The sequence below is a fragment of the Protomyctophum bolini genome (assembly GCF_963924005.1).
Source record: "Protomyctophum bolini genome assembly, chromosome: 12".
Taxonomy (NCBI): Eukaryota; Metazoa; Chordata; class Actinopteri; order Myctophiformes; family Myctophidae; genus Protomyctophum; species Protomyctophum bolini.
The window spans coordinates 18,881,679-18,908,855 of NC_137873.1; the positions used below are offsets into that span (position 1 = coordinate 18,881,679).

Below are 27,177 nucleotides of genomic sequence, written 5' to 3' on the forward strand. Positions count from 1 at the left end.
CCCCCTGCTTCATTGTTTGCACTGGTTATAATGAATGACGGAACATTTGGTAGCACAAATCTCAAATCAAATTTGTACATACTTACAGATCATTCATACAAGAGACACAAAACGTTTTCCCAATAAAGCTACTGCAAGGGCATTGGGATAGTGTTTGATATAGTGTTTTCATTCACATTGTTGACATACAGCATATCTACACAAATCCAACATTGCGTGTGTTATGAAAGTACTTAATCAGTTTGTACAAAACAAATCTGAAATGAAATCAGACAGTGCATTAGTATCAGAGAGTGCATAAGTACAGTATAGAGAAGTGGTATAGCACATCAAAGTGATCAGCTATAGCAGCTAACGCACATCAACCAAAAGGCCCGTCTTCATCTGTGGAAAAAGGTCCTCCCGTGACCGTCTTTCATAGCCGTGCTGAAATGAAAACAAGAACATGCTTTTGTTTTGTCATTTCAGCGTCACACTGAGGAATTCACTGCAGAATAGCACTGCAAAATGGAATTAAATTGTATTTTCAGAGGATTTAATTTCCATATTGTGACATTTTTCCATCCAGAATAAGGATGCTGGGGTTCAATTGTTTAAATAATTAGGGACCATGTTCTGGAAAATGTCATATATTGGCAACTAACTGATGGATTTGAGCTGTCTTTAAGGATAAAAGAAGGGGTTTTGAGGGTTTTTTTACCATGCGACCACTGGTTTTAGGAGCAGCTTATCAGCTCAGCAAAATGAACACCACAGTGGCCACACGCGCCACACGTGTCATAAATTATGAGAACTCACAGCACTGTGCAGGGATCTCCAGTGGGACGTAGTTTCTCTGGCAGAGGTGGACAAAAGCCACAGCCAGTCGGCATTGGGTTCTGGACACACCCGGGACAGTGTCACAGTGGCTCGTCTCACATACTGACAAGAACTGGCTGGGATCCACCTGACAGAGAGAGAGAGAGAGAGGACAGTGAAAGATTAAACCCATTTTGACCTGAGATCAGATTTTACAGTTTTCTGAAAAAGCTATGTTTCTATGTCAGTCGTTCTTCCATTTTTCACAAATAGCAGACCTACAAGCTCGTAGCGCGACACTCGGTGGCGCGCTATGAGCTTGTAGGTTTGCTATTTTTCAATAGCTAAAGCATAACTAATACTAACACCAAAAGGGGTTCCCGCCCAAAATGGATTAATGTAGGGTCCAACAACGATAGGCAAAGGCAGAGTTTAAAAAAAATCTAAAATAGTAATCTATTGTAAGCTTGACAAGCTTGACAACGCTGTTGAGCGACAAAGTATAAAATAACTTATGTGGTTAATTGATTTGTTGATATAAAAAAATATATTTAAAGAAATTGATTATTTAATTAAACGTAACATAGATAACACAACATGATAATAATATGGCACAAACTCCCTTTTCACTGTATACAATATATTTTGCATGTCATCTCTATCTGTTGGGTGTCCAAAACTGCTAAAGTAGCAGATCTACAAGTGTCATCCCCCAGCAGCTGATAGGGAAGCTGAGCACACTGGGTCTCAACACGCCTCTCTGTAACTGGATTCTGGACTTCCTCACCTGCAGGCCGCAGTCAGTCAGAATAGGAGGACATAGCTCCAGCACCATCACACTGAGTACCGGCTCCCCCCAGGGCTGTGTGCTCAGTCCACTCCTGTTCACCTTATTGACCCATGACTGTTCTGCCAGGTCCAGCTCCAACCAGTTCATTAAATTCGTTGACGACACGACAGTGGTGGGTCTAGTCAAGAACGGCGATGAGACACAGTACAGAGAGGAGGTGGAGAAACTGGCCATTTGGTGCAATGACAACAACCTGTCCCTAAATGTGGACAAGACCAAGGAGATGGTCATTAGAGGCCCCACTGTGCTCACCCCACTTACCATCAACGGTGCTGCTGTGGAAAGGGTCAAAAGTACCAAGTTTCTAGGGGTGCACATTGCTGACGACCTAAAGTGGTCCACTAACACCTCAGCCATCACGAAGAAAGCCCAGAAACGCCTGTATTTCTTGCGGAGTCTGAAGAAAGTGAACTCCCCCCCCTCTATCATGACATCCTTCTACAGAGGAACCATCGAGAGCGTCCTGACGTACTGCATCACAGCCTGGTATGGGAACTGCACAGATGCCGACCGCAAGTCCCTACAGAGGATAGTGAGAGCAGCGGAGAAGATCACAGGTGTCCCCCTCCCCCCCATAGCTGACATATACACAGACCGTTGTGTCAGGAAGGCCATGAACATTATGACCGACCCCTCCCACCCCTCCCACCATCTCCTTGAACTCCTGCCATCTGGTAGGAGGTTCAAGAGCCTAGGAGGAAGCACCAGCAGGCTGTCCAACAGTTTCTTCCCCCAAACCATCAGGACTCTGAACACTCGCCACATATTGCCCCCAAGGATAGGATGAATAGCACTTTACACACATGCACTTTGAATGCATCAGCACTTTTTTCCTGCCAATGTTGTCTGCTCCTTTTATCTTCTTAATGTTTTTTTAACAAGGCCTTGCCTCTTTTTAATGTGTCTATTGTTTTTAAATGTGAAGCACCATGAGCCATGGAGAACGGTATTTTGCTCCCCTGTATGCCCATGAGTGTATATTTGTGGAAGTAACAATAAATCTGATTGATTGATTGATGTGGATGCGACTGGAGTAGAGTGCTACTTTTGATGCTTTTGTGTGACGCTGTAGTATGAAGAGTGGCCTCACTCACCACTCTGAAACAGGAGCTGAGTGGAGAGCCAGGGGAGGAGAACACTCACCACTCTGAAACAGGAGCTGAGTGGAGAGCCAGGGGAGGAGAACACTCACCACTCTGAAACAGGAGCTGAGTGGAGAGCCAGGGGAGGAGAACACTCACCACTCTGAAACAGGAGCTGAGTGGAGAGCCAGGGGAGGAGAACACTCACCACTCTGAAACAGGAGCTGAGTGGAGAGCCAGGGGAGGAGAACACTCACCACTCTGAAACAGGAGCTGAGTGGAGAGCCAGGGGAGGAGAACACTCACCACTCTGAAACAGGAGCTGAGTGGAGAGCCAGGGGAGGAGAACACTCACCACTCTGAAACAGGAGCTGAGTGGAGAGCCAGGGGAGGAGAACACTCACCACTCTGAAACAGGAGCTGAGTGGAGAGCCAGGGGAGGAGAACACTCACCACTCTGAAACAGGAGCTGAGTGGAGAGCCAGGGGAGGAGAACACTCACCACTCTGAAACAGGAGCTGAGTGGAGAGCCAGGGGAGGAGAACACTCACCACTCTGAAACAGGAGCTGAGTGGAGAGCCAGGGGAGGAGAACACTCACCACTCTGAAACAGGAGCTGAGTGGAGAGCCAGGGGAGGAGAACACTCACCACTCTGAAACAGGAGCTGAGTGGAGAGCCAGGGGAGGAGAACACTCACCACTCTGAAACAGGAGCTGAGTGGAGAGCCAGGGGAGGAGAACACTCACCACTCTGAAACAGGAGCTGAGTGGAGAGCCAGGGGAGGAGAACACTCACCACTCTGAAACAGGAGCTGAGTGGAGAGCCAGGGGAGGAGAACACTCACCACTCTGAAACAGGAGCTGAGTGGAGAGCCAGGGGAGGAGAACACTCACCACTCTGAAACAGGAGCTGAGTGGAGAGCCAGGGGAGGAGAACACTCACCACTCTGAAACAGGAGCTGAGTGGAGAGCCAGGGGAGGAGAACACTCACCACTCTGAAACAGGAGCTGAGTGGAGAGCCAGGGGAGGAGAACACTCACCACTCTGAAACAGGAGCTGAGTGGAGAGCCAGGGGAGGAGAACACTCACCACTCTGAAACAGGAGCTGAGTGGAGAGCCAGGGGAGGAGAACACTCACCACTCTGAAACAGGAGCTGAGTGGAGAGCCAGGTGAGGAGAACAAGGAGTGGCAGCTCATGATGGGTCCGTCAGACGCTGTAGAACATGCTTCTGTGACAGAACACTCCGTAGTCATCTGGACACACACAGGATCACGACTCACATACCAAAATTCTTAAACTAATTCTTAAACTTAATTTAATTTCACCACGCACGCACACACGCCACACACCCTCACAATGGACCCGTACACTCTCTGAGTTAAGATCTGTAAAGGCCTGGTTCCTCACTATCAAACATTTAGCTGAGGACCCCCTTAAAGGACCCATGGGGTACCTGGCCTGGAACCGACTTTGAGAACCATTGTGCTGGAGAAATGGATGCTCTCATGTCAAGATACTTGTCAACCCCTATAGTCTAATCCCTCAACGCACGCACGCACGCACACACACACACACACGCACGCACACGCATGCACACGCACACACACACACACACACACACACACACACACACACGATTCAGTTTGTGTCATGATTATGATACCTGCCAACTGTAGATGAAGTCAGCCATGTTGTCAGCCTGAGCTCCGTCAGGCAGAGGTAATTCATTCCCTGCTTCATTGTCATTGGTCCCCAGGAGACCAGTGGACATGCCTGCAAAGACATATTGACACATCTTTACTCGTACTTTGCTGGCCGGTTGCTCATCATTGGTGACATGTTTTGTCTTCCTATAGCGTGTAACTGTTAATAATAAATAATTTACATTTGGGAGATATCTTTCACAATAATGAATAAAACATGTTCTAGACATTCTAATGATCACAAAAAATTAGTTATTTTACTTACTTTTATCCAGAGACTTTTTAATTTGTGTTAATTTCAGCCTCTGTGGGGGGTATTTATATGCAAATATCATGACCAATGGCATTGCAACGAACATCAATGATGACGTTTAGGTGAAAAAAGAACATTAAAAAATATATAATTATTATTAATTAATTAATTAAAATATATTGTAGTATTGCAACGCTGGGTGTTACAGGGTTTTAACTGAGTTCAGTACTGAGCAGGGAGTAATGTATAGCAAAGTCTGAATGACAAGATCAAATATAAAATTCACACTTGTATTTACATACCGGTATTAACACTTTATCTGCCCGCTAGGTGGTAGCATAAGCACAGCTAACCTGTGCCAGGCATAGATTCCAATTGTAACGAGTCTCCGTTTAAGGGAGGAGGGGGCTGTTGTTGTGAACAGTGATCATTAGCATTAATGCTTAGCACACACCGTTTACCTCTCGTCCGAAACAGTTACATGTCCGGAGCGATGAGAGACAAAGTCACAAATTAAATCCGATCATCGGATGCGCAACGGCTCACCATGGACAGCACTCGAAGCTTTAGAGATACAGCTCAATGGAGCTGGAAGAACCCATAGCTGGTGGGGACGGAGGCGTTGCATAGCAACCGGAGCAAGGCTAAATGCTAACCATCTAACCCTGCTAACCATCCATGCAGGGTCAAGCTGCACACGTCCAGGTCCAAGTAGGGCGTACATTTACAAAAAACACACGAAAAGATGGAACATGGAGATAAGAGGATTCTGCCTGACAGCAACGATTTGCTTCTTGATTGTTATTGATAGAATATACGTAATATCTAAGAAAATATGGTAATCGATGTTTGCAGTCCTATATTCCAACCATGTAACCATCCATCTAGACCAGGGGTAACCAACCAGGGGTTCGCGAGCTACTAGTAGCTCGCGGGAACCTTTCAAGTCGATCGCGAAGTGTCAGACCCATTGGAATGCAAATGCTTGCCTTTCAGGCTGCCTTTATATCCTACTCGTCTCTTTGAAAACGCTTCTGATTGTGATTGTGGTTGGGGGGGGCGGACGGATGACGGGGACCAAACGGCGGTGAAAAGTTGACTTCACTGACTGATTTATAAACGGCTTCGAGTCAGTGTTACTTCCATGTTGCGTAGCACTGTCCAATCTTTGGTATCTTTGGCAGCAGCAGCTGTAGGCTATTTTGTCACGATCGCGTTAATGAAACCAAACGCTACACGCGGTGCAGGATCTCTATTTCATGTGAATCATGTCAAAATGAAAAGATGATGATGTGGTTGGCACACAGCGCAGCAGCAGCGCAGCACAGCGGCCCGAGAACACAATAAGAAATATAACATTATTATTCTCCTCCTCCAACAACTCGATAACGTTCTCATTTTAGTTTGTTACTCATTTTCTGAGCCATGCAAATAAACAACCACCAGCACTGACTGGAGACGGAGAGGTTCATGTGCCCTGCCAGAAACAGGACAGTCATTGCGTCAGCATGGATGTAGCCTCGGAAACCCAGACGTTATATTTCCAGCACAGAGGTGAGGGGGGGTATCGTTTGGGGGTAACGTTTCCGGCTTCTATCTGTTACTTCTCTGACACAGCGCAGTTCAAACAGACTTCAGCCAGTCAATAGTGGAACACTGCACGCTGAGAGCCACATACAGAGCTGCATTTGGTTTTTAATTAAGGGCGCGTTCTGAATATACCAGTGTGCAATGCAAACTAATAGGCGAGTGCACTCCAGGGCATTATGCAAAGGGAAAGAATGACTTCTGTCCGTGACAATAATCAATGCTCCTGTTTGAATTCTGTACACACGCACACATAGAGCAAAAAATATGATAAATATGAAATATGAAAACTTGTTGAAGTACAACGCATGAGTCAAGTAGCTGCTTTTGTATCAAACCCTTTCCTCTTTACTGAGCCTACTGTCATTGAACTGCTGTCCGATAAAATGCAGGATGTGTTTGCATTAACTTCAGATATTTAAATGGAGATTATTGGATTAGTAAGTGACTGTCACCTGCAGGTCAGAGCTAAAGAGAAGGAATTTTGGTCTCTTGTGAGGAGAGAAGTATCCCCTGATTGTGTCGTGTGCACTGAAGCTGCATGCCTACTTTGGTTCCACGTACTTATGTGAAATGGCCTTTTCACAAATGAAAATAATAAAATCCAAGTTTAGAACTCGTATGACTGACTCACATCTTAATGACACCCTCAGACTGGCAATCACTAAATATGAACCAGATTTCAAAACGCTTGCAGATAAAGTGCAGTCACAGCAGTCTCATTAAAGGTGGGCTGACCCTGAGAGTATGTCACCATATCTGTGCAAATATATATGGTCATGTTATGCCTATGTCATTTGAACATCTGCCAATGTGAATATTCATTCAAATGAGAAACAAAATATTTCTAATACTAATTATTTCTAATTTGTCTTAATATTATTTGACATTGATAATATAACTTACAGTACTATAAGTATTTATTCAAATTTAAGCTTTAGTCTTTGTGTGGATGTGTGCACATGCATTGAGCCTGTCAGAAATAGCAAAAAAACAAGTGTTTTTTCTAACACGTTTTAGTGGTAGATCTTGGCTTACAATTGGGAATAAAATGGGCTCTTGGGCTTGAAAAGGTTGGTTACCACTGATCTAGACTCTAGTCAGCCCTTTGTTCCTACCATGTAACCATCCATCTAGACTCTATACTAGAGTCTGTCCAATGTTCCTACCATGTAACCATCCATCTAGTTCTATCTAGACAATAGAGTCAGTCCTATGTTCTTACCATGTAACCAATACCATCCATCTAGTTCTAGACTCTAGAGTCAGTCCTATGTTCCTACCATGTAAACATTCATCTCTAGACTCTATAGTCAGTCCTATGTTCCTACCATGTAACCATCCATCTAGTTATATTCTAGACAATAGAGTCAGCCCTATGTTCCTAACATGTAACCATTCATCTAGAGTCAGTCCTATGTTCCTACCATGTAACCAACCATCCAGGGTCAGGCTGCACACGTCCAGCGATTGGTCACACAAAACAGACACTCCATTCTGATTGGTCACCTCCACCATGTTGGAAGTTCTCCTGACGACCATGTTGTTTCTATTATGGGATGTGGTGGGGGTTATGTGGCAGCTGTCAGTCACCTGCAACATAAAACCAGGTCCTCAGGTAAATGTTTCCTCAATGTTAATTTATAACTCTGAAGAGTACACAACTGGAATCCTACATTACATTACATTCATCCATTGCCACTGACGGCAGCAGAGGAAACCATGCAAGGCACCAACACTAAAGGTAACACAGGGGGAGCCCAGGAACCTTCTGTGCTCCCATTGATTGTCGTACAAACACTTTCGGGATCCTACCGGTCCGTTGCGGTGGATTTCGACCGTGCTGTTGTTCATGCGCACCACCAGGGAGCGCTGGTGAGAGTGCGAGGCAGAGGCGAGTAGCAGCGTGAAGGAGGTGGCCTGGGTGACATCTTGGGCCAGGAGGACTGGACACGAGGCTGGTGGCAACTCGTACAGGTGGCCGTCGAACGTCACCACAAACTGGTCTGCTACCAGTAGAGCCTGGTCTGATGCGGACAACGACAGAAAGACAGACAGGTATAAAGATACAAGAATAAGAGGAACAGAGGAGTTCCTTTATTATAGGATTCTTTTTTTTTTGTGGAAGCATTTTCATAGCATTGCTGTCGGGCAGAAAACTCTTATGTCCATATTCTGTGTTTTTGAGTGGTGAAGCCACTCCAAAGAACAGCGATGTATGTACTAGTCCTTACCCGTTCTGAATATATGAACAGCAAATATATATATAGTAAATATATATATATATATAATATTAGTGGTCCATGACATGAAAATGTTTGAGAACCACTGCTCTAAAACAACATTGGACAATGATGTTTGACAGTCAGCAATATTATTGCTTATTCTAGATTTATTTTCGGATTTTCTGACTGAATTTATGTCCCCGAATGTATGGATATGGACTTATGGCTCCATCGCTGCCTCTTTCTTTAGTAGAAGTAGAAATTTAACGTGTTGCTGACTGTTTACCGTCCGCGCGCGCGCGCGCACACACACACACACACACACACACACACACACACACACACACACACACACACACACACACACACACACACACACACACACACACACACACACACACACACACACACACACACACACACACACACACACACACACACACACACACACACACACACACACACACACACACACACACACACACACACACACACACACAGCCTCCTGGCCTGAGGGGGTTGGAAATATCCCGGTCACTGTGAAGGCCGTAGTACTGTAAATATGACATGAATATGAATGCAAAGTAGTGGTCCATGTGTGGACAGGCTAGCTGTCGCTGCTGTGCATGGTGAGATGTGTGCAAACCGTGTAGTTTAGCAGTAGAAGACGACCAAAGGATGCAACACACACACACACACAGTCAGCGGCGCCAAATTGTATAGGGCACATTTTGTTGTGTTGCGGCGGTAGCTAGAGGAAGCATGCCAGTGGGGTAACGGTGAGAACGGTGGCCTGTGATGCAGGTGTCGCTAAGGGACGGATTTGTGTGAGGGTGCGAGGTTAATTCACTAATAAATTCATTATTAATCCTTAATGTGTCAAATGGGAAAAAGGGCTCCGTTAAGACCTCCATATAATTATGGTCCATGCCTGTGTGAAAAGTGGGAATGATTCGTGCAGTTAATGATGAGATAACGCGCTGTCAGTGACATTCAGACAGACAGACATTGTTAGAATTATTAGATAGATAGATGTATGCATGTATTTATGTCTGTCTGTACCAACAGTGCCACTGTCATTTCTCAACCGTTTCGGACACGGAATGCTGTCTTTGGTTTAGGCAGTGGGTGCTCAGCTCTAAATCCTCTGAATGCTGTCTTTGGTTTAGGCAGTGGGTGCTCAGCTCTAAATCCTCTGGATGCTGTCTTTGGTTTAGGCAGTGGGTGCTCAGCTCTAAATCCTCTGAATGCTGTCTTTGGTTTAGGCAGTGGGTGCTCAGCTCTAAATCCTCTGTATGCCGTCTTTGGTTTAGGCAGTGGGTGCTCAGCTCTAAATCCAATACCAACAAGTGGAAAAAGCAGCACTCCAAAATAAATGACGCAAGACTGGCTCATTTATTGAGAACACGTTCTCAATAAATGAGAAATTGCATCTGAGCCAGTTTTGCGCATCATTGATTTTGGAGTACCGCTTTTTCCACTTGGTGGTATTTGATTGAAGTGAACCCAGTACTTTTCTGACTGACTCATGATTTTGTTTGCCTTGGAGTTCGCTATTAATTAATATATGAGATATAAGACATAAAGCAACAGGAAACTTTGGTTTGTGTAGTTATCCCTGTCATGACTCATAATGTAATAATAGTCCAATTGGCAAGATATTGCACATAATCATATTAACTAATAACAAAGGTGATTCTGACACTTTACATAACATCACAAAACCCAGTACGGCATTTGTTTAAAAAAAAAAAATATATATATATATATATATATATATATATATATATATATATATATATAATTTGATACGAATATCCACTTCATGTTGTGAACACTTTTGCTATTAAAAATAGGCGATCTACAAAATATCGACCTCATGGTTGTTGACATGTTGTGAGCTTGTAGATTTTCTATTTTTGAAATGTTGTTAAAAACCTTTAAAAAATAATGTGAATACCGGTAATCGGGAAATGTTTTAAGACAAATATAATCTTCTGGGGGTCCCTGGCACAATATCTTTTCAGATGGGGGTCCGCGGCATGAACACTTTTGAAAATCTATGTAATGATTTACCTAAATGGACCTGTACACTGTGTGCTGTATATACAATGACATACGTACAGTACAGTAACTGTGAGCTTACATGTGAAGGGGCTGTCGATGATCCTCCTCTTCAGGCGGTAGAGCTCTGCCGCAGGCCTCAGCGAGGCCAGCGTCTGCAGGGGTCCCAGGACCCACTCCTCCAGAAGGACGTCTAGCACCCCAGACTGGGGGGTCCGCGGCAGGGGCAGCGGGACCACCACAGACACTGAGCAGTCGCTGCAAAAGTCAACACGAATGTGTGTGTTCAGAATATTATTTTTAAAAATTGTAAAAACAAATCAAGATTTTTCAAATTCTTCAAAAGCTCACTTTAATCTTGTAGATCCATTGGCTATTTTTCAACAGCCAAAGTATAAAATACAAAAATATGGTTAACTATATTATGAAATTTAGCTGGGGACCGCCTGGACCGCTGGGATTAACTGAACCCACAGATGAATCCAACGCCTTTTACAGCAGCTGACACGTACGACTGAGAACGCTTCCCATAACTTAATGAAAAACAAAAGTACAGCATAAATCCAACATAATATTCCTTTATGCCGCTGGCATCACAGTCGAGAGACAGCCATTACACAAACATCCTCTGAAGTCTGAACCGAGTATAATTTGTCAATTTGTCAAGGAGCAGAGCTGTGCATCACCTGGGGCCATGTTCAAATTGCACACAGGGTTTATTATTAAGCCATTTTCCAATAAAAGATAACATAGCAAAATGTAAAAAAAAATTGCCACTCTCTGCACTCTCTCATGTTGCAGATTGGCTATTTTCAGCAAAATCTTTCCCCACAGAAAACAGAAAATAGCATAGAGCCCTGAGGGACTCCGCTGAACCATATGGGGTTTTAAGTGGTCAAAGTTCTCAGATCAGGTTGTGTGTATGTATCGTGTATGTCATCTCTGAGGGGTGAAGAGCCTGACCTGAGGGACAGTTTGTAGACAGACGCCAGACGCTTCCTGGTTCCAGACAGCATGCCTGACAGCCTGCTCTCTGCCCAGTGCACTGTCTGCTGGCCTGCCTAACACACACACACGCACACGCGCACGCACATAATTATATTATAATCCGTTTGTATAGAACTGCTGTAACAGATTGCCGTAAGCAATTGACATAAAATATAGGATATTAAACAAGCAAGATCACTTTATGAAAATGTATCAAATCAACGAAATAATAATAGAAACCAAAAATACACTACAATCTGTAGACACGCATGCACGCAGTCAAAACAGCTACCATCTATACCCAATACTAGTGTTGTACCGATTATGAACTTTTGCAATTATCGTTTTCTGTACACTGGAACTTTGGAACTTTGGAACACTGGAACTTTATGAATAAAAGTTACGTTTCTGTTTGGCTTTTAGGCTTCGTAAACAAAAGTATTTCCAACATTTTTGAAAATGTTTGAAAATATAGGAACATTTCTAACATGGAAATGATTATGAGCATTATGCAATAAATAATTTGCGATTATCTCAAACAATTGCAATTCTAAAACAATTGCAATTGGGCGATTATGTATATTTGTACTAATCTTCCACAATGATGGAGCACAAACTTCACACACTTCAACGGGTAACTTGCCAACTTCCCTTCCCTTAAACACCATTGTGTAAATAAAGGTCATCTCACCAGGTCCAGGGCGGTGCCCAGGGTGCTGAGGCCGGCCTGGGCCAGGGCTCTGAGCTGAGGGTGGTGTAGCAGAGGAGGCAGAGCCTCCACCATGCTGGAGCTCCACACAGACACCAGCTCCCTCCACAGCAGCTCCAGCCTCTGGCCTGTCACGTCGTGGTACACTCCTGCCACCGTGGCCAGTGGCCCTGTTGACCATGGACAGCATATACTGTAGTAGAGTGTTCACGTTTGAGTGCTTCTCAAACGGTTTTTTATTTTTTTTTTAATTTTTTGTCAAGGATCCCTAATTGATATAGCGGTACATTTGGCCATTATAGATTTGTTTGGGCATTTTCAGACAATATTACATTTTTCTGCTACATCTTCTGATACAGAATATATAACCATATGTGACCAAGTAAGTACTGCTTTGGAACACAAGGAGCCGGGGGCCAGATTTGCTTGCACAGCAAATATTAATTCCTTTGCACGGGGAAATGGAAGTAGGAAACATGATGGCATTTCTAAATCAACGGCGCCAGAACATCATCGTGAAAGCATGAAAATATGTTTTAGAATACATTTTACGGAACATTTATTGTATAGTACACATGTTAAGAGTCATTTTTTTAACAGTATGTTAATCTACAAATCACCCATTCAGACTCACTCCTCAGCTCCTGCTGGCCCAGCAGGGAGGCGTGCTGCAGCAGGGCGAGGAGGCCAGGCAGGGTGTGGGTCAAGAGGTGTCGCGCGGGGCCGTACCTCCACAGACCCCACGCCTCCTTATCCTTCTGCCCCAGCAGGGTCTCTGCTTGCTGGGTGACGTGAAGGACTGCGGCACTCACCTCCTGGAGGAACTCACTGTCTCTGGACTGGGAAGAAGAGAACACGCACACAATTCCAAATCTAAAATTGCCAAAATAGCAGAACGACAAGGTGGGGGGGGACAAGAAACGAGGGGAGAGAGACGGGGACTCGGGGAGTGACATACAGCAGGGGTTCGCCAGGGAACGAGACTCGAACCCGCGATGCGCTACATTAGGAGCCTATAGCTGCCCAGACCGCTAGGCCGGCCCGGGCCGTAGCTCAGCTCTTTTATGTTTTTGTGTAACACTGCAGCTGTAGTATGAATGTATGATCAAGGAATGCATTTATTTACGAGAAAAATCCAAAGAAGAAGAACACAGCAAGTAAATGTTAAACATTGTAAGACAGTCTCCTCCATGAATCACCATGAACACAACGTTGTGAATACTGTACCTGGCGTCTGAACTCTGTGAGGAGGTGCTGTGCAGTCCTGACTCTGTCCAGCAGGGTGTTCCGTATCCGCAAACTCACATAGTGAACACGTTCCTGTGGGAGATGTCACAAGATGACAGGCTTGATTTTCAAACTCCTGGGGTCATTTGAACGTCTACTCATACTGTGTCTGTGTACACCCCAGAAAGTTGCTTGATTCAATATTTAGATATTCGATAGGATATTCATTGGATCAGACATGCCTCCCTCCAAATTCTCCAGTAGAAGACCATTGAACTCCAGTCTCCATTTTAACCATGAACTGTGGTTCAATGTAGCTACTTTTATATTTTCCCCCAAAAAAGTATAAAACTAGGCGTCATGAACGGCATCAGCTCTCTATTCCATAATCGTTCGTACCTCCGTGGCAAACAAACTTTCCGAACAGCCGCTGGCTCTGAAAAAAAGGCTGTGATTGGCTGCTCCCACGGATACGGAAGCCAGAACTTGAGGGACAACTGTGTCCTCCCGTCTCTGGACATCCAGGGTCAACATCCGTCCCCTCTCCACACACACCGAGACACTGAGGTCTTCGCCTGGGTCTGGGTCTAAACACACATGCACAGGTGTGCACGCACGCACGCAAGCACGCACGCAGGCACACACACGCACGCACGCACATTTGTATTGCTGTACTTTTTATTGCAATTTTATTGCTTTTTCAGTTTAGTCACACAAACAATTAAGACAACAAATGAAACAAAACTAGACAAGAAAAGAATAAATACATTACACAACGAAATATTTACAGAAAAGATAATACAATACAGACATGTATTGCTGTGTTGCTGGACATCAACATTTTAGGACGATTTGATAAATGCCATTTGATTTGTGCCAACTATAAATCAGAGATAACTCAACCCAACCTCTATGTCTAAACCTAATTCCAACCTGAATGTTTCCTAAGCCAAACTAGCCAAACTCTAAAAATATATGTTTTTTTTTACCTTTATGGTTAAAAAAAACATATCTCTCACAAGTTGTGAGAGATTTACGTTCTGTAGTATCTGTATTATTGTTGCACTGCACTGTACATCAGCTACTTTTGCTACTTTGCCATTTGAATCCTGAAAAGTAATAGTTTTGGTTTCCACCCGAACAGAGAGACGATAATGGAATAGTAATTCAATGGAAATAATATCTGTGTTTACCATTTCTATACCCTGCTGTGGTGTGTAGACATCTGCCCAGTAGCGCCCCCTTCAACCAGAAGTGCTCGCTGCGGTCCAGCCTGGCCTGTACCTGAAGCCCGGGCCCCTGAGGTGAGGATAGGACCCTGCCCACCACCTCCACACTCCAATTACCTATCCTAGACTGCACACACACACACACACACACACACACACACACGCACACACACGCTTTTGTGTGATGCTGTAGTATGATACATGATATGTAAATGAATGCTCTACCATTCACTTACAGGGGAAAAAGGTTGAATAGTGGAGATAGGAGGTTTCTGCCTGAGAGCAACGACAAACGAGTGTGTGAGGATCCGTGTTACCTGGGTGAGCAGGGACATGTTGGTGCCATGGACAGTTACCTGGGTGAGCAGGGACATGTTGGTGCCATGGACAGTTACCTGGGTGAGCAGGGACATGTTGGTGCCATGGACAGTTACCTGGGTGAGCAGGGACATGTTGGTGCCATGGACAGTTACCTGGGTGAGCAGGGACATGTTGGTGCCATGGACAGTTACCTGGGTGAGCAGGGACATGTTGGTGCCATGGACAGTGGAGCTGTTAGTGAGGGCCAGCGTCAGGCTGCAGAGCGGCGTGGGACGTCCCGTCACTGAGAGGCGAGTCTGTGTGTAGAGCAGCTTCTCTCCTGAGTTCACCCTGTGGGTCCCTGACCACGACACAGTCTGGGGGAGACGGAAACTACAGTTCACCCTGTGGGTCCCTGACCACGACACAGTCTGGGGGAGACGGAAACTACAGTTCACCCTGTGGGTCCCTGACCACGACACAGTCTGGGGGAGACGGAAACTACAGTTCACCCTGTGGGTCCCTGACCACGACACAGTCTGGGGGAGACGGAAACTACAGTTCACCCTGTGGGTCCCTGACCACGACACAGTCTGGGGGAGACCAAAACTACAGTTCACCCTGTGGCTCCCTGACCACGACACAGTCTGGGGAGGCCAAAACTACAGTTCACCCTGTGGGTCCCTGACCACGACACAGTCTGGGGGAGGCCAAAACTACAGTTCACCCTGTGGGTCCCTGACCACGACACAGTCTGGGGGAGACGGAAACTACAGTTCACCCTGTGGGTCCCTGACCACGACACAGTCTGGGGGAGACCAAAACTACAGTTCACCCTGTGGGTCCCTGACCACGACACAGTCTGGGGGAGACGGAAACTACAGTTCACCCTGTGGGTCCCTGACCACGACACAGTCTGGGGGAGACCAAAACTACAGTTCACCCTGTGGGTCCCTGACCACGACACAGTCTGGGGGAGACGGAAACTACAGTTCTCCCTGACCACGACACAGTCTGGGGGAGGCCAAAACTACAGTTCACCCTGTGGGTCCCTGACCACGACACAGTCTGGGGGAGACGGAAACTACAGTTCACCCTGTGGGTCCCTGACCACGACACAGTCTGGGGGAGACCAAAACTACAGTTCACCCTGTGGGTCCCTGACCACGACACAGTCTGGGGGAGACGGAAACTACAGTTCACCCTGTGGGTCCCTGACCACGACACAGTCTGGGGGAGACCAAAACTACAGTTCTCAACAGGCCTGAAAAATAAGGCCCAGCGGTTTGCCCAGCGGTTTACCCCCCCCCCCCCCCCCCCAAGGACCTGGAATGTAAGAGTTGTACATTACATGTCTGGTTCCACAGATAAATATTGTGGAATTATCTTGAGCCTTACTGAATTCGAAGTACAGATGGTGGTACTCACTGGCTGTGTGGGGCAGAGCCCCAGCAGCACGCTGTGCTCCAGGGTGGTCCTCAGGTTGCTGTGGACCTCTGCCCGGAGGCTGTGAGAGGGACAGGGGGCAGCGGGCCACATGTTCTCAGCCCCAACCTCCATCTGGAGAGTGTGCATGCCCCTGGGCGTCCTCTGGACACAGACACACACACACACGTTCGAGATCCGAATCAACTTTATGTTGTCATGTCACAGGTTTAAATAATACCCGTGTTAAAAAAAGCAGTGGGTGAAATTCATTTTTGTGTGAGCTCCACTGTTTGTGTTGTTTTCAGAAGGAGAAAAGAAAAGACGAGGGAAAGGAGAGGCATACCAGGTACTTCAGGGCTTGTGTTACACTCCTGTTATCCCACTTCAGCTCGGCATTCTGGAAATATGAGTTCATCTCCTGGGACACTGAGACGCAGCCTTCGACAGATGAAAGGGCTGCCTACACAGGCACGCAAAAAAATATATAATAATATTAATAATCTTCTGAAATATTTCTCTTTTTTTAACATAAGTAACATAAAAAAGGAGATATATACTAGCGACCCAGAACAATGGGTCTGTAACCCCAAAAATGGGTCCCAACCCATGGTTTGAGACACACTGGTCTACAGCAGCAATAGAGACACACAGGGACTACAAATGTCACTGCCCCAAATGAGACAGCGGCCCACTTCAGGTCCGTTAGAACGCTGTACTGCAGCTGTCAATGCAATGCATCATAAAATACTCTAATTTCACTGGTTCATTACTGAGGCTGTAGCGATTATTTTGTGTTCTTTCTTTCAATCATTTAATTTTTCATTTTTGCACAAACTGATACATGACTCACATATACATACAGACTAACCGACATACCTACATACATTATACATACATACGTCCATATGGACATCATCTTCTTCTTACTACTTATATATATAATTATTCATGTAGTCTTGTAGAAATCATAAAGCCTTTGTTCTTAACATGAATGGTTCCTTAATTTGCCAAACCTCTTGATAATATTTCTGCGTATTCTACTCCCATGTATTCCACAACTGGGCCCCAAACCAAGAAGAATCCATCCATGTCTCCTTGGAGAACATGTGTGAGCCGTTCTAGTGGGAGCAGTTGTAGAACATTATGGAGCCAACTCGATACAGATGGAACAACATTCCCAATCCAACATTGTAGTATTGACATTGTGTTCTAATAAAGTGTCCCATATGTTTGATCTGTCCTTTTCAATGTCACATACCTGCCATCTTTTTCGTTTTATAGGATTTATAGGATATGCATTTGTGGAAAATTATCCAAACAGCATCTTGCAAGAATAATTATTAATACTCATCTGGATAATTCACTAGGTTGTTGAAAATGTCAGGATATGTCACTCCTCCATTTAGCTGGTTATTTCCCCAACTATTCAGTTATAGTTATACAACAATTAACGATAAAACACAGTCAGAGCTCCACGGTAGCCGGTAGGTAGAACATATATAGTATATGTGACCCAAAATATAAACATGATGAATGAACAAAGTCAGTCGGAATCGGGATACATATTATTATTGAGAATTCAACTCTTCAAAGTCGGCACTCGTAGCCTCGTAAGAGTCGTAAAGGCAGTGACGTCTCCCCTATGCTCTGTTAAATTATGGGTAACTCATTCAAGTGGTAAATTAAATGTGAAATACATCCTCTACTGAGAAAACAACAAGATATGTTGACAAAGACACTTCATAGATTTGGAAACATATTTTTATTCAAATCAATATAGTCTTCTTCAGTTCATTTCGTATTTAAAAGTAGGCTAACTACAGTTGAATTTCAATTGACTTCTATGGGCTGGCCTGCAGTACACCGTTCTAACGGACCAGAAATGGGGCCGCTGTCTCATTTGGGAAATTTGTAGTCCCTGTCTCTATACCTACCTGTCTGGTTGAGAAGAGGGCACAGGCCTGCCCCCTGCTGGACGTGTCCTGCCACCGTTTGCTCAGACTGAGGGAGATGTTCACAGGGTCCCCGCTGTCCCATGACACATGGCCCTGGACAGCATGCAGACACAAAGAAACCCCTTCAGTTGTCAAAACGTGGTCACTCACCCGGAGCCATGTCGAACTACATGTCGAACACATCCACAACACTAGAGTGAGCGACCATGATCTGGTACCGCCCAAATTTAGAACAAAACACAGGAAAAGTCTAGAACTCTGCTTGCCACCAAAATGTGGAATGCCCTGACACCATCCATTAAAGATGTGAAACACTTGTTTCTTTCAAAACTGGCCTGAAAATCTATCAACCATAGGGAGACTTTTGTACATAATACTGTTTGTATTTTCTTTTTTTATTACTGTGTAAATTGTTATGCTGATGAGTTGAACACATTCCATCCAAAGTTACATTTGTTACAGTTTAGTAACAATGCATCGCATTTCTACACAGACACCATACACATACAGTACGGTGTCTTACTTAGTCCTGACCAGAGTAATATAGTAAGAGAGTGGCGACACTAGCATTGTTACAAAGAAATGCGGAAGTGCTCAATCTATCTCAATGGGATAGTTCCAGCCATAGGAGCAATGTTCGGAACTATAGCCCATAGGCACCCGCTTTGCTGCGAGATCAAAGCATGTCGCCACTCTCCTACTCTCTGGTCCTGACAGGCCAGCACCTTCTTCCTGTGGCTTCAAGCCACATCTGATGTTTGTTGGCAGACTGGTGCAGCACAAGTGTGTACTGTAATGTACTGTAGGGCCATATGCATTCCCCTGTGTACTGGAGTGTACTGTAGGGCCATATGCATTCCCCTTTGCTGATGTAGTAAGTTGCTAATACACCTCTACAATCTGCACCAATCTGCACCAACTACATAGATCCAACACAGGTCCATTTGGTTATGTTTGTAAACACTGAAGATGTTACTGTGTGTAGACATACTTCTGTGGTGTCAGGCTTGTATCAGTCACATTCACTAGTGTGGAACTTACCATAGTGGTTCACTTGCCGTAGGGCAGAGGTTCTTTGTGCATTTTCAGAACATGTTTATTTGATTGATTAATCAATCTATTGTGTTTCAGCTTGGATCAATGGAACTAACATAGTATACTTTAAGGTCCTATTCGGTATCACAATGAAAAGTAACTTTAAACTAAGAAAAAACACTATACGTTTTACATTGAAGTCCTAAATGTGATGTGGGCCACACGTGGGCCAGTTAAATACCTGATGGCTGTTCCAGCGTCCTCCCTGAGCGGCCTGAGACAGTGTGTGGAGGGAGAACTGAGAGAGCAGGGCACTGAAGGGCTGTTTGAGCTCTATCCTGGCCTCACTCTGGTCCTCTGACTGATGCCACTGACTGAGCGCCTTCACCTGGAGGCGAGGGCAACACGGTAAATGAGGCTAGACTGACATCAACCGACAAGGTTTGAAGAACAAGCTTTGTGGCAAGAGGTAATCTCGATTCCTCACAAATGTGTACTGTAAAAATAATAATAACACAGATCACAGCGGTGGACAAAGCATATCGCTATTGTCAGGCAGAAACCTCTCATCTCCATACTATACACACTACATACCTTTTGTGTAAATGAATGCCCTACTGTGTGAATGAATGCGCTACTTGATCTTACTAAAGCGTCACACAAAAGCAGTAAAAAAAAAGTAGCAGATCCAAAAGCTTGAAACGTGGCACAAAGCGATGGGTTTTGAACTTGTATCTGCTACTTTCGCTACTTTTGTACTTTGAATCCTGAAAAGTAATAGTTTTATTAAGCAAATACTCAAATATATAAAAGTTGTCTTTTTAATATCGATGCATTACATTACACTATATTTGAAAGAGAACTAAGTGGTTAATTAATTTTGTACATTTTGACTACACTACATAGTGGTGTCAATATTTCTAATTGAAATGTAGCTTCAAAACATGTACTTAAAGGACAACTTTAGTTTTTTTCAACCAAGGTTCATGTTTTAGATTGTTATTAGAGAAAGTAAAAGATGAATGTTAATTTTCTTTCATTTGTTGCTTTCTTTCGTTTTAGGGATTTTAGCTGTTTTTGACAGGGGGGCGGGGGTATTCGAGCATGGGCCTAAATATGTATTTTTTTACAACATTTTATGGCGATTTATTTTTGTATTATTTACTATAGTCCTAATATACCCCAGGAAATTACATCTGGCCACAGAAGATCACAGGATCTACTGAATGTGATCTACCTACTGGGGGAAGGCTTATACTGTGTGTATAGGGCTCAATATGTCAGTTTGTCACATTCAATAGATCCTGTTATATTTTGTGGTCAGATGTAATTTCTTGGGGTTTATTAGGACTATGGTAAATAATAAAAAAAAAAATCGCCATAATATTTTGTAAAGAAATACATACTTAGCCCAATGCTAGAATGCCCCCGCCCCCCTGTCAAAAACTGCTAAAATACCCAAAACAAAAGAAAGCAGCAAATGAAAGAAAATTAACACTCACCTTTTAGTTTATCTAATAACAACCTAAAACATGAACCTTGGTTGAAAAAAACTAAAGTTGTCCTTTAAGTACATGTACACTCAAGTAAATGTATTTAGTTGTCCACCACTGACAACAAGTCCATAGTGGTCATAGAGGCTGCACAGATATTGTACTTACATTTTACATCTTGGGGAAAATGCCCTCTATATTAGAGTCATAATTCTTATTTCTTTCCAAACTTGGACTTTAACCAGCTGTTATTCTATGTATAAAGTATACACAATGCCTCTATGGCATTTTAAAATGAGAATATCCATCACTTTTTCTATATACAGAGATGAAATGAATGAACAGAAGAGAGATTGGTGACAGCCAAACACTAAACAGACACAAATAACTGCAACTGCAAGTGTGGACATAAATCGCCATGTAGCGAAAAATGAAACTCTGCGTGTATTATGGAAAACCGTGAGCCATCTTATGTCCTGACTGAGTGGTTCTCAAAAACGTTCATATCAAGGACACCCTTTCATTATTATTCTGAGTCCTCGAATGAGTGAATAGGGGAAGGGGATCAACGCCATGTGATTCTTTGTTTGACCCAGCAAAAACTCAGATGTGTGTCTCAAAGAATATGATTATTGGCAGAATCGTGGAAAGTTTAGAATATTTGGCAGTCCCGTTTAAAAATGTGGTGGTTGTTGCAATCATCTGCTCTACAATACTTCACCATAATGTTGCGCTATGACAAGAAAAATGTAATATGTAATAAATAAATAAATAAAATGTAACAACGTGTACGTGTACGTTCCCTAATGCAATTCCACTGGTAAACTGTGTTGTTTACCAGTGAAGCAATAGCCACACCCTGAAATACCCGTATGTGTGTCTCAAAGAACAGCCCAGTGGTCTTCAACGTTTTTAAGACTCTTTAGCTGAGAGAGACATGAAGCCCCTCTACATATTGTTGAAAGTTATGTTGCAGATTCAACTTTTTGATATATTTCATAAAATAGCTTCATAGACTTGTTTGACAGCACTGTCATCACTGTTGTGTAAATTCATGTTTTTTGGTTTGTTGACTTAACATTATAATTAATTGATGATTCATGTTATTTTCAGAACACTTAAACCCTCAATACTAAATAAACCCGATGGCTCTGTACTTGGTCTGCTTTTTTTACCCTCTGTCTACAGCAAGCCTTTTTGATGAAAATAGACGATCTACAAGCTTGTAGTATAGTGCTTGTAGGGATTCTAGGGTTCAAGTGCCTTAATACAGACACTAAAACAAGAGAGAATGGAGACCCCCTGTAGTAACTGAATACGACTGGTATATAGAGTTAAAGTGGTTAAACTGATGACCCCCCCCCCTGGAACCCCCTGGACTGTGTTACTCTGAGAAGCACTGCTCTGACCTGCTCCAGTCGTCCATGCTTGGTCCAGCCCAGAAGAACGGTGTCCAGTCTGCCCCACAGAGAGCGTTCCAGTGTCACCTCCAAACTGCTCCCACGGGGAACGCAGGCCATGTGAACTACCAACAGAGGAGCACTGTCCTTTCATAAAGATGAAAACATTCACCCGCGCGCCGCTACCCGTTTGCTCATTTAAATCAGTGGTTCTCGAACTGGGAACTATTTTGGGGGGTCCACTCCCCAGATGATTTAACCTGACTCCACCAGATGGGGAGGTATATTGAGTTCAAAATTACAAACGTGAAGCAAGCGTCTTCCATCTGACGGAGTCAGGTTACAGATGATTATCTTAATGTGCCACATTGTTTGTTCACTCAACAGTAAACAAACCAACATACAGAATAAGTGTATACAGGCCATGGTATCTGCACATTTCTAAAGTGACAATTAAATTACTTTTGACGAGACATTTTAATGCCGAATTGTCAAATAAAGAGACAAACAATGTGACAATAGCCAGTTGTGGTTCCCGGTGTCTATAGCTCCAGAGGAACATGGTAGAGTCCTATACCTTTCAGGGTGTGGTTTCCTAGTCTCTAGCTCCAGAGGAACATGGTAAGAAGAGTCCTATACCTTTCAGGGTGTGGTTCCCAGTCCCCAGCCCCAGGGGAACATGGTAGAGTCCCGTCAGGCTGACCTCCTGGCCGCCCCAGACTGCTCCATGCTGAACCTGGTAGCTGCCGTTCCTCGCCTCGTACAGTGTCCTCACAGCCACCGTCCTGGGCAGAGGTTTCAGCTGCACAACCAAAACACCAAGTACACAAACCGTCACTCAACGTCAGTGGAGAGATCACTGAGCAATTTTCAGGAAATTATACTGATCGCCCAGTTGTTATTGTTGTTGCTGCGCCCATGCCGTGGTCTGACACTCTGCTAGTCCAAAACGCTAAAGGCCCAAGCTCAAACAGTTTAAAAGCACTTAAACCCACTAAACTTAGTGAAACAGTGCAACGCCTTGAAGAAAAAAGAAATACAGAAAAAAAAATCTAATTGTACTTAAGTACAGTACGTACTTACGTAAATTAGTACCGGTACATAGTTACATTACACCACTCCAAAAAGATACGAAACCTCAAAGCAAAGCAGGGTATCTGTCATCAAGAGCTCATTCTGCAGCTTAACTTGAAATATGTGATTGTTTCTAAAATGATTAAGTGCATTTTGAACAGATTTCATGTGCCATAAATCCATTGCACGTAGACTAGATTAGCCATTTAAACCCTATTTTGGATTTCCGAAATAACTCTGTTGACAACTGCTGATCCTGTTGATAACTGCTGATCTACAAGCTCACTGTATTTTACAGCCAGGGTTGTACAGCCTTAGTCAGATTAACATTCTAATAATTTATAAATTAAACACTGATCGCAGCGTGATGCGTTGTGAGCTCATGTCTAATGTTAGTCCCAGAATAGAGATGCTAGGGGAATGTGGTTAAATCATTGAGTGTACAATGTCACACAACAACAACTTTCTTTACTTTCTTTAAACCTAAGTCCTGGTTATTTGTACCGGTAATTGTGAAAATATTAAGTTCTCATTGGTCTGCACTAAACAGCAATGTTTCAGACAGATAAACTATAGGACGCATAGACACTGAATAAGCGGCACCTGTGGGAAGGAGTGGTTTAGCTCCAGGGTCTGCTTGTAGCCCCCCTCAATGATGGTTATCTCTCCCAGAGCCCAGAGCCTCCTACGGCCTGACGACAACTCCACTAACCCCCCTACACTGGAGTCAGTCTGGTTGAACTGGAAAGACAGACAGACAGACAGACAGACAGACAGACAGACAGACAGACAGACAGACAGACAGACAGACAGACAGACAGTGAATTTGTCGCAGTAAAATAATAACACATTCCTACACGGACACCATACAATGCCAGACAATAAACCAACGTGTCTTACATAGACCTGACAGGCCAGAACTTTCCTCCGTGTGGCTTCAAGCCACATGGCGTAAGTTAACACTGAGGAAGGCCTGCGTGCCAAAATTCGGCCTGCATGCCGAAATTTGTTTCGTTGACTGCTGCTGCGGATCTTCAACATTATTAAAAAAGACTCCTGAGACTTCTACAGAGAGTGTCTGTGGTTTCTGCACCCAGTTTATTCAAGGACTTTCCCCTGAAGTGAGTTGCATTCAAGCCACATCTGACATTTTTGTTGGCAGACTGGTGCACCGTCCGGCATCATTTCAGTGGAAGGCAGTGCCTAACTACGGCATGTTTGTTTGTCCCATGCATGTCTACTGAGGCAGGAGGTTTCTCCACTATTAGAATTAGGGATGTCCCGATAAACGTTTTTCATTTCCGATCCGATACCACAATTTCTGTGTTAGCCAATATAATACTGAATACCGATACCAGAGCTATCTAGCTATATATCTTGTGTTGTGTTTATAGCCATCTAGCTATATATCTTGTGTTGTGTTTATAGCTATCTAGCTATATATCTCATGTTGTGTTTATAGCAGACTCCTCACTCATTATGTGCACTTGCAGTTTGGGCAACTTGAAAGCAAACTCCACATGCCCCAACATTTTATTTACCTGCCATAGTGTCAACACCTTACCCCTGTGTCGGATCGGTGGTTAGACTGGCAAGTCTGGCATATTCGCTGATCATGACCCGATATGGCCTAATAAGGACCGAACTGATACTTTTCCAATACCGATACAGTATCGGGACATCTCTAATTAAAATCATCACTAACGCTTCACGTTTGGTTTGTTATAAATGTTTTATTTTATGTTATGCCATAAGACTCAAGTACAACTCAGACCTTTGTTGCGTTATGACCAGCTTGCGTGCATAATATGGGGGTGAGGGGTGGTGCTGATTAGTCTACCTACATACAGTTACAGTATCTATGACCATAGAGTGACCATCTGCTTCTGAGTCTGCAGTATGCCATAAACAAACACCCCAGATGGGACTCAAACCCACAATCCCACACTTCCACACTAAGGCCAGTGCCTTAGGCAACCAGGGCTAAAACAAAGGCCAATGGAAGTTGCAGATACACTTCCGCACTAACTTATGTGGTGGTGGCTCAGGGGTAGAGTGCCTGGATGGGAACCGCAAGGTTGCCAGTTCGAACCCGGGCTCCCCCAGAGTTACTGTCGAAGTGTCCTTGAGCAAGACACTGAACCCCTAATTGCTCCCGATGTGCTAGTTGGTGCCTTGCATGGTTTCCGCTGCCATCGGTGTGTGAATGGGTGAATGTAATGCACAATCTATGTAAAGCGCCTTGGAGAAAGGCGCTATATAAATGCACCATTTACCATTTACTTAACATAAAAACTTTACTGTGATAACACATTATATTTCGTCTCTGTTGGGTGGAAACTGGAAAGGTCATATATCCAAAACTAATTTCACTCATTCAATTTTAAAAGTTGCAAAAGTAGCAGATCTACAAGCTCAAAGGATCTGCTACTTTGGAGTGAGGTTGTAGTATGATCAAGTAGTATGGTATTAATTCACGAAAAATCACAAACCGTTTCAATAATGGAGATACAGTGTCACGATATATGCCATTGATACACAATGTACTGTATGTACAGTATGTAAACCAACCTGAGCCCGGCCGTTGAGTTGAGCAGGTAAGTAGATCAACAGCTGGGGAAGATTCTGCACCACCTTCAGCATCATCTCCTTACTGGGCAAAAAGGACGTCCATCAGTCAACATAATAGAAGTGATCCGATGGGGGTCCGATGGGTGGGTCGTGTGCATTTCCAGAGCATGTTTATTTTAACCAATTTAGACCGGGAACCCCTATTTATTGTTATGCCTTTCAATCCGGGAACCCATTTTTGTAACATTAGCTGTTGCTATATAGTACTGTATATACTAGCTGCTAGCAACATATTTATTTGATGTTTTTCAGAAAAGTTCGGTCAGAATTTAGAAGCCGGCCTCAGTTCTAAATGGGTTAATGATTAATCAATCAATTGTTTTCCGGCTTGGATCAACGGCACTAACCTAGTATTTTTCAAGGTTTTAATGAAAGAATACCATTTTGTTTTGTCATACATTTTAAAATCTTAGTGTTTTAGTGATTTGCTTAGTGATTTGGGGGCCCACGTGCAGTATCCTCACAGGCCACAAGTGGGCCCAAGCCCACAGGTTGGGGATGGCTGGTGTCACAGGCCTTCACACAGATGGAATGTGTGGACCAAATGTGTCCAGAAGCATATAGTATAATTTGAGAAATAGACATTGTGAGGACGGTTTCCTGGTCCCCACAAGAGAAATGGTTGTTTTGTGGTTGATAATTAATTATATGCTTATAGATAAGTTTTAGGGTTAGTGTTAGGATTAGACATTTAGAGGTCAGGTTTAGGGGTTGGAATTAGAGTAAAACGTGTTTTGTTTTATGTGTGCTAGTGTCATGCACCGAAAAATATCAGATCTGCTATCAGCTCAAGCTTGTAGATCAGCAATTTTTCGGTTTTAGGCTTATGGTTAAAGAAGTCAAAAAAATGTAGGGAAAAATGGCAAAATTAAATTCATGTGTACGTGCATGCATGTGTGTGTGTGTGTGTGTGTGTGTGTGTGTGTGTGTGTGTGTGTGTGTGTGTGTGAGTGTGCATGAGTGTGTGTTTGGCGTGCACACGCACGCGTGTTCGTGCGTGCGTGTGTCTGTGTGTGTGTGTGTGTGTGTGTGTGTGTACCTGTCAGGAAGACGGTGGCCCTGTAGGATCAGTGCCAGTGAGGAGGGGAGCTCAGGGTTCATGGCCATAGAACACCTCAGCTGTGAGTCAGTGATTCTGCCCCAC

General features: G+C 43.9%; 1 protein-coding gene across 1 annotated transcript; it reads right to left on the bottom strand.

The window, feature by feature from the left end:
• Nucleotides 1–197: 197 nt before the first annotated feature.
• On the bottom strand, nt 198–27,177 carry LOC308325262 (uncharacterized protein). Its single transcript, XM_080777739.1, has 23 exons — nt 27,073–27,177; nt 25,974–26,055; nt 24,006–24,143; nt 22,968–23,130; nt 22,338–22,453; nt 19,677–19,823; nt 18,380–18,493; nt 16,789–16,905; nt 16,446–16,607; nt 15,230–15,394; nt 14,682–14,844; nt 13,888–14,075; nt 13,489–13,581; nt 12,896–13,100; nt 12,244–12,431; nt 11,529–11,626; nt 10,648–10,823; nt 8,092–8,303; nt 7,704–7,869; nt 4,397–4,506; nt 3,870–3,986; nt 799–946; nt 198–426 (listed from the first exon to the last, which is right to left on the bottom strand). Exons 1-23 carry the CDS (start codon nt 27,138–27,140, stop codon nt 416–418), a joined length of 3,147 nt encoding a protein of 1,048 aa, XP_080633865.1. The 5' UTR covers nt 27,141–27,177; the 3' UTR covers nt 198–415.

What these genes read in the sequence shown, in the direction of transcription:
- LOC308325262 (XM_080777739.1), bottom strand. Translation starts at nt 27,140, where the DNA reads ATGGCCATGAACCCTGAGCTCCCCTCCTCACTGGCACTGATCCTACAG. An exon ending in CACAAGCCCTGAAGTACCTG is followed by an intron (nt 16,608 to 16,788) that starts GTATGCCTCTCC and finishes GTCTGTGTCCAG; the next exon opens with AGGACGCCCAGGGGCATGCA. An exon ending in GGCTCTGCCCCACACAGCCA is followed by an intron (nt 15,395 to 16,445) that starts GTGAGTACCACC and finishes CGTCTCCCCCAG; the next exon opens with ACTGTGTCGTGGTCAGGGAC.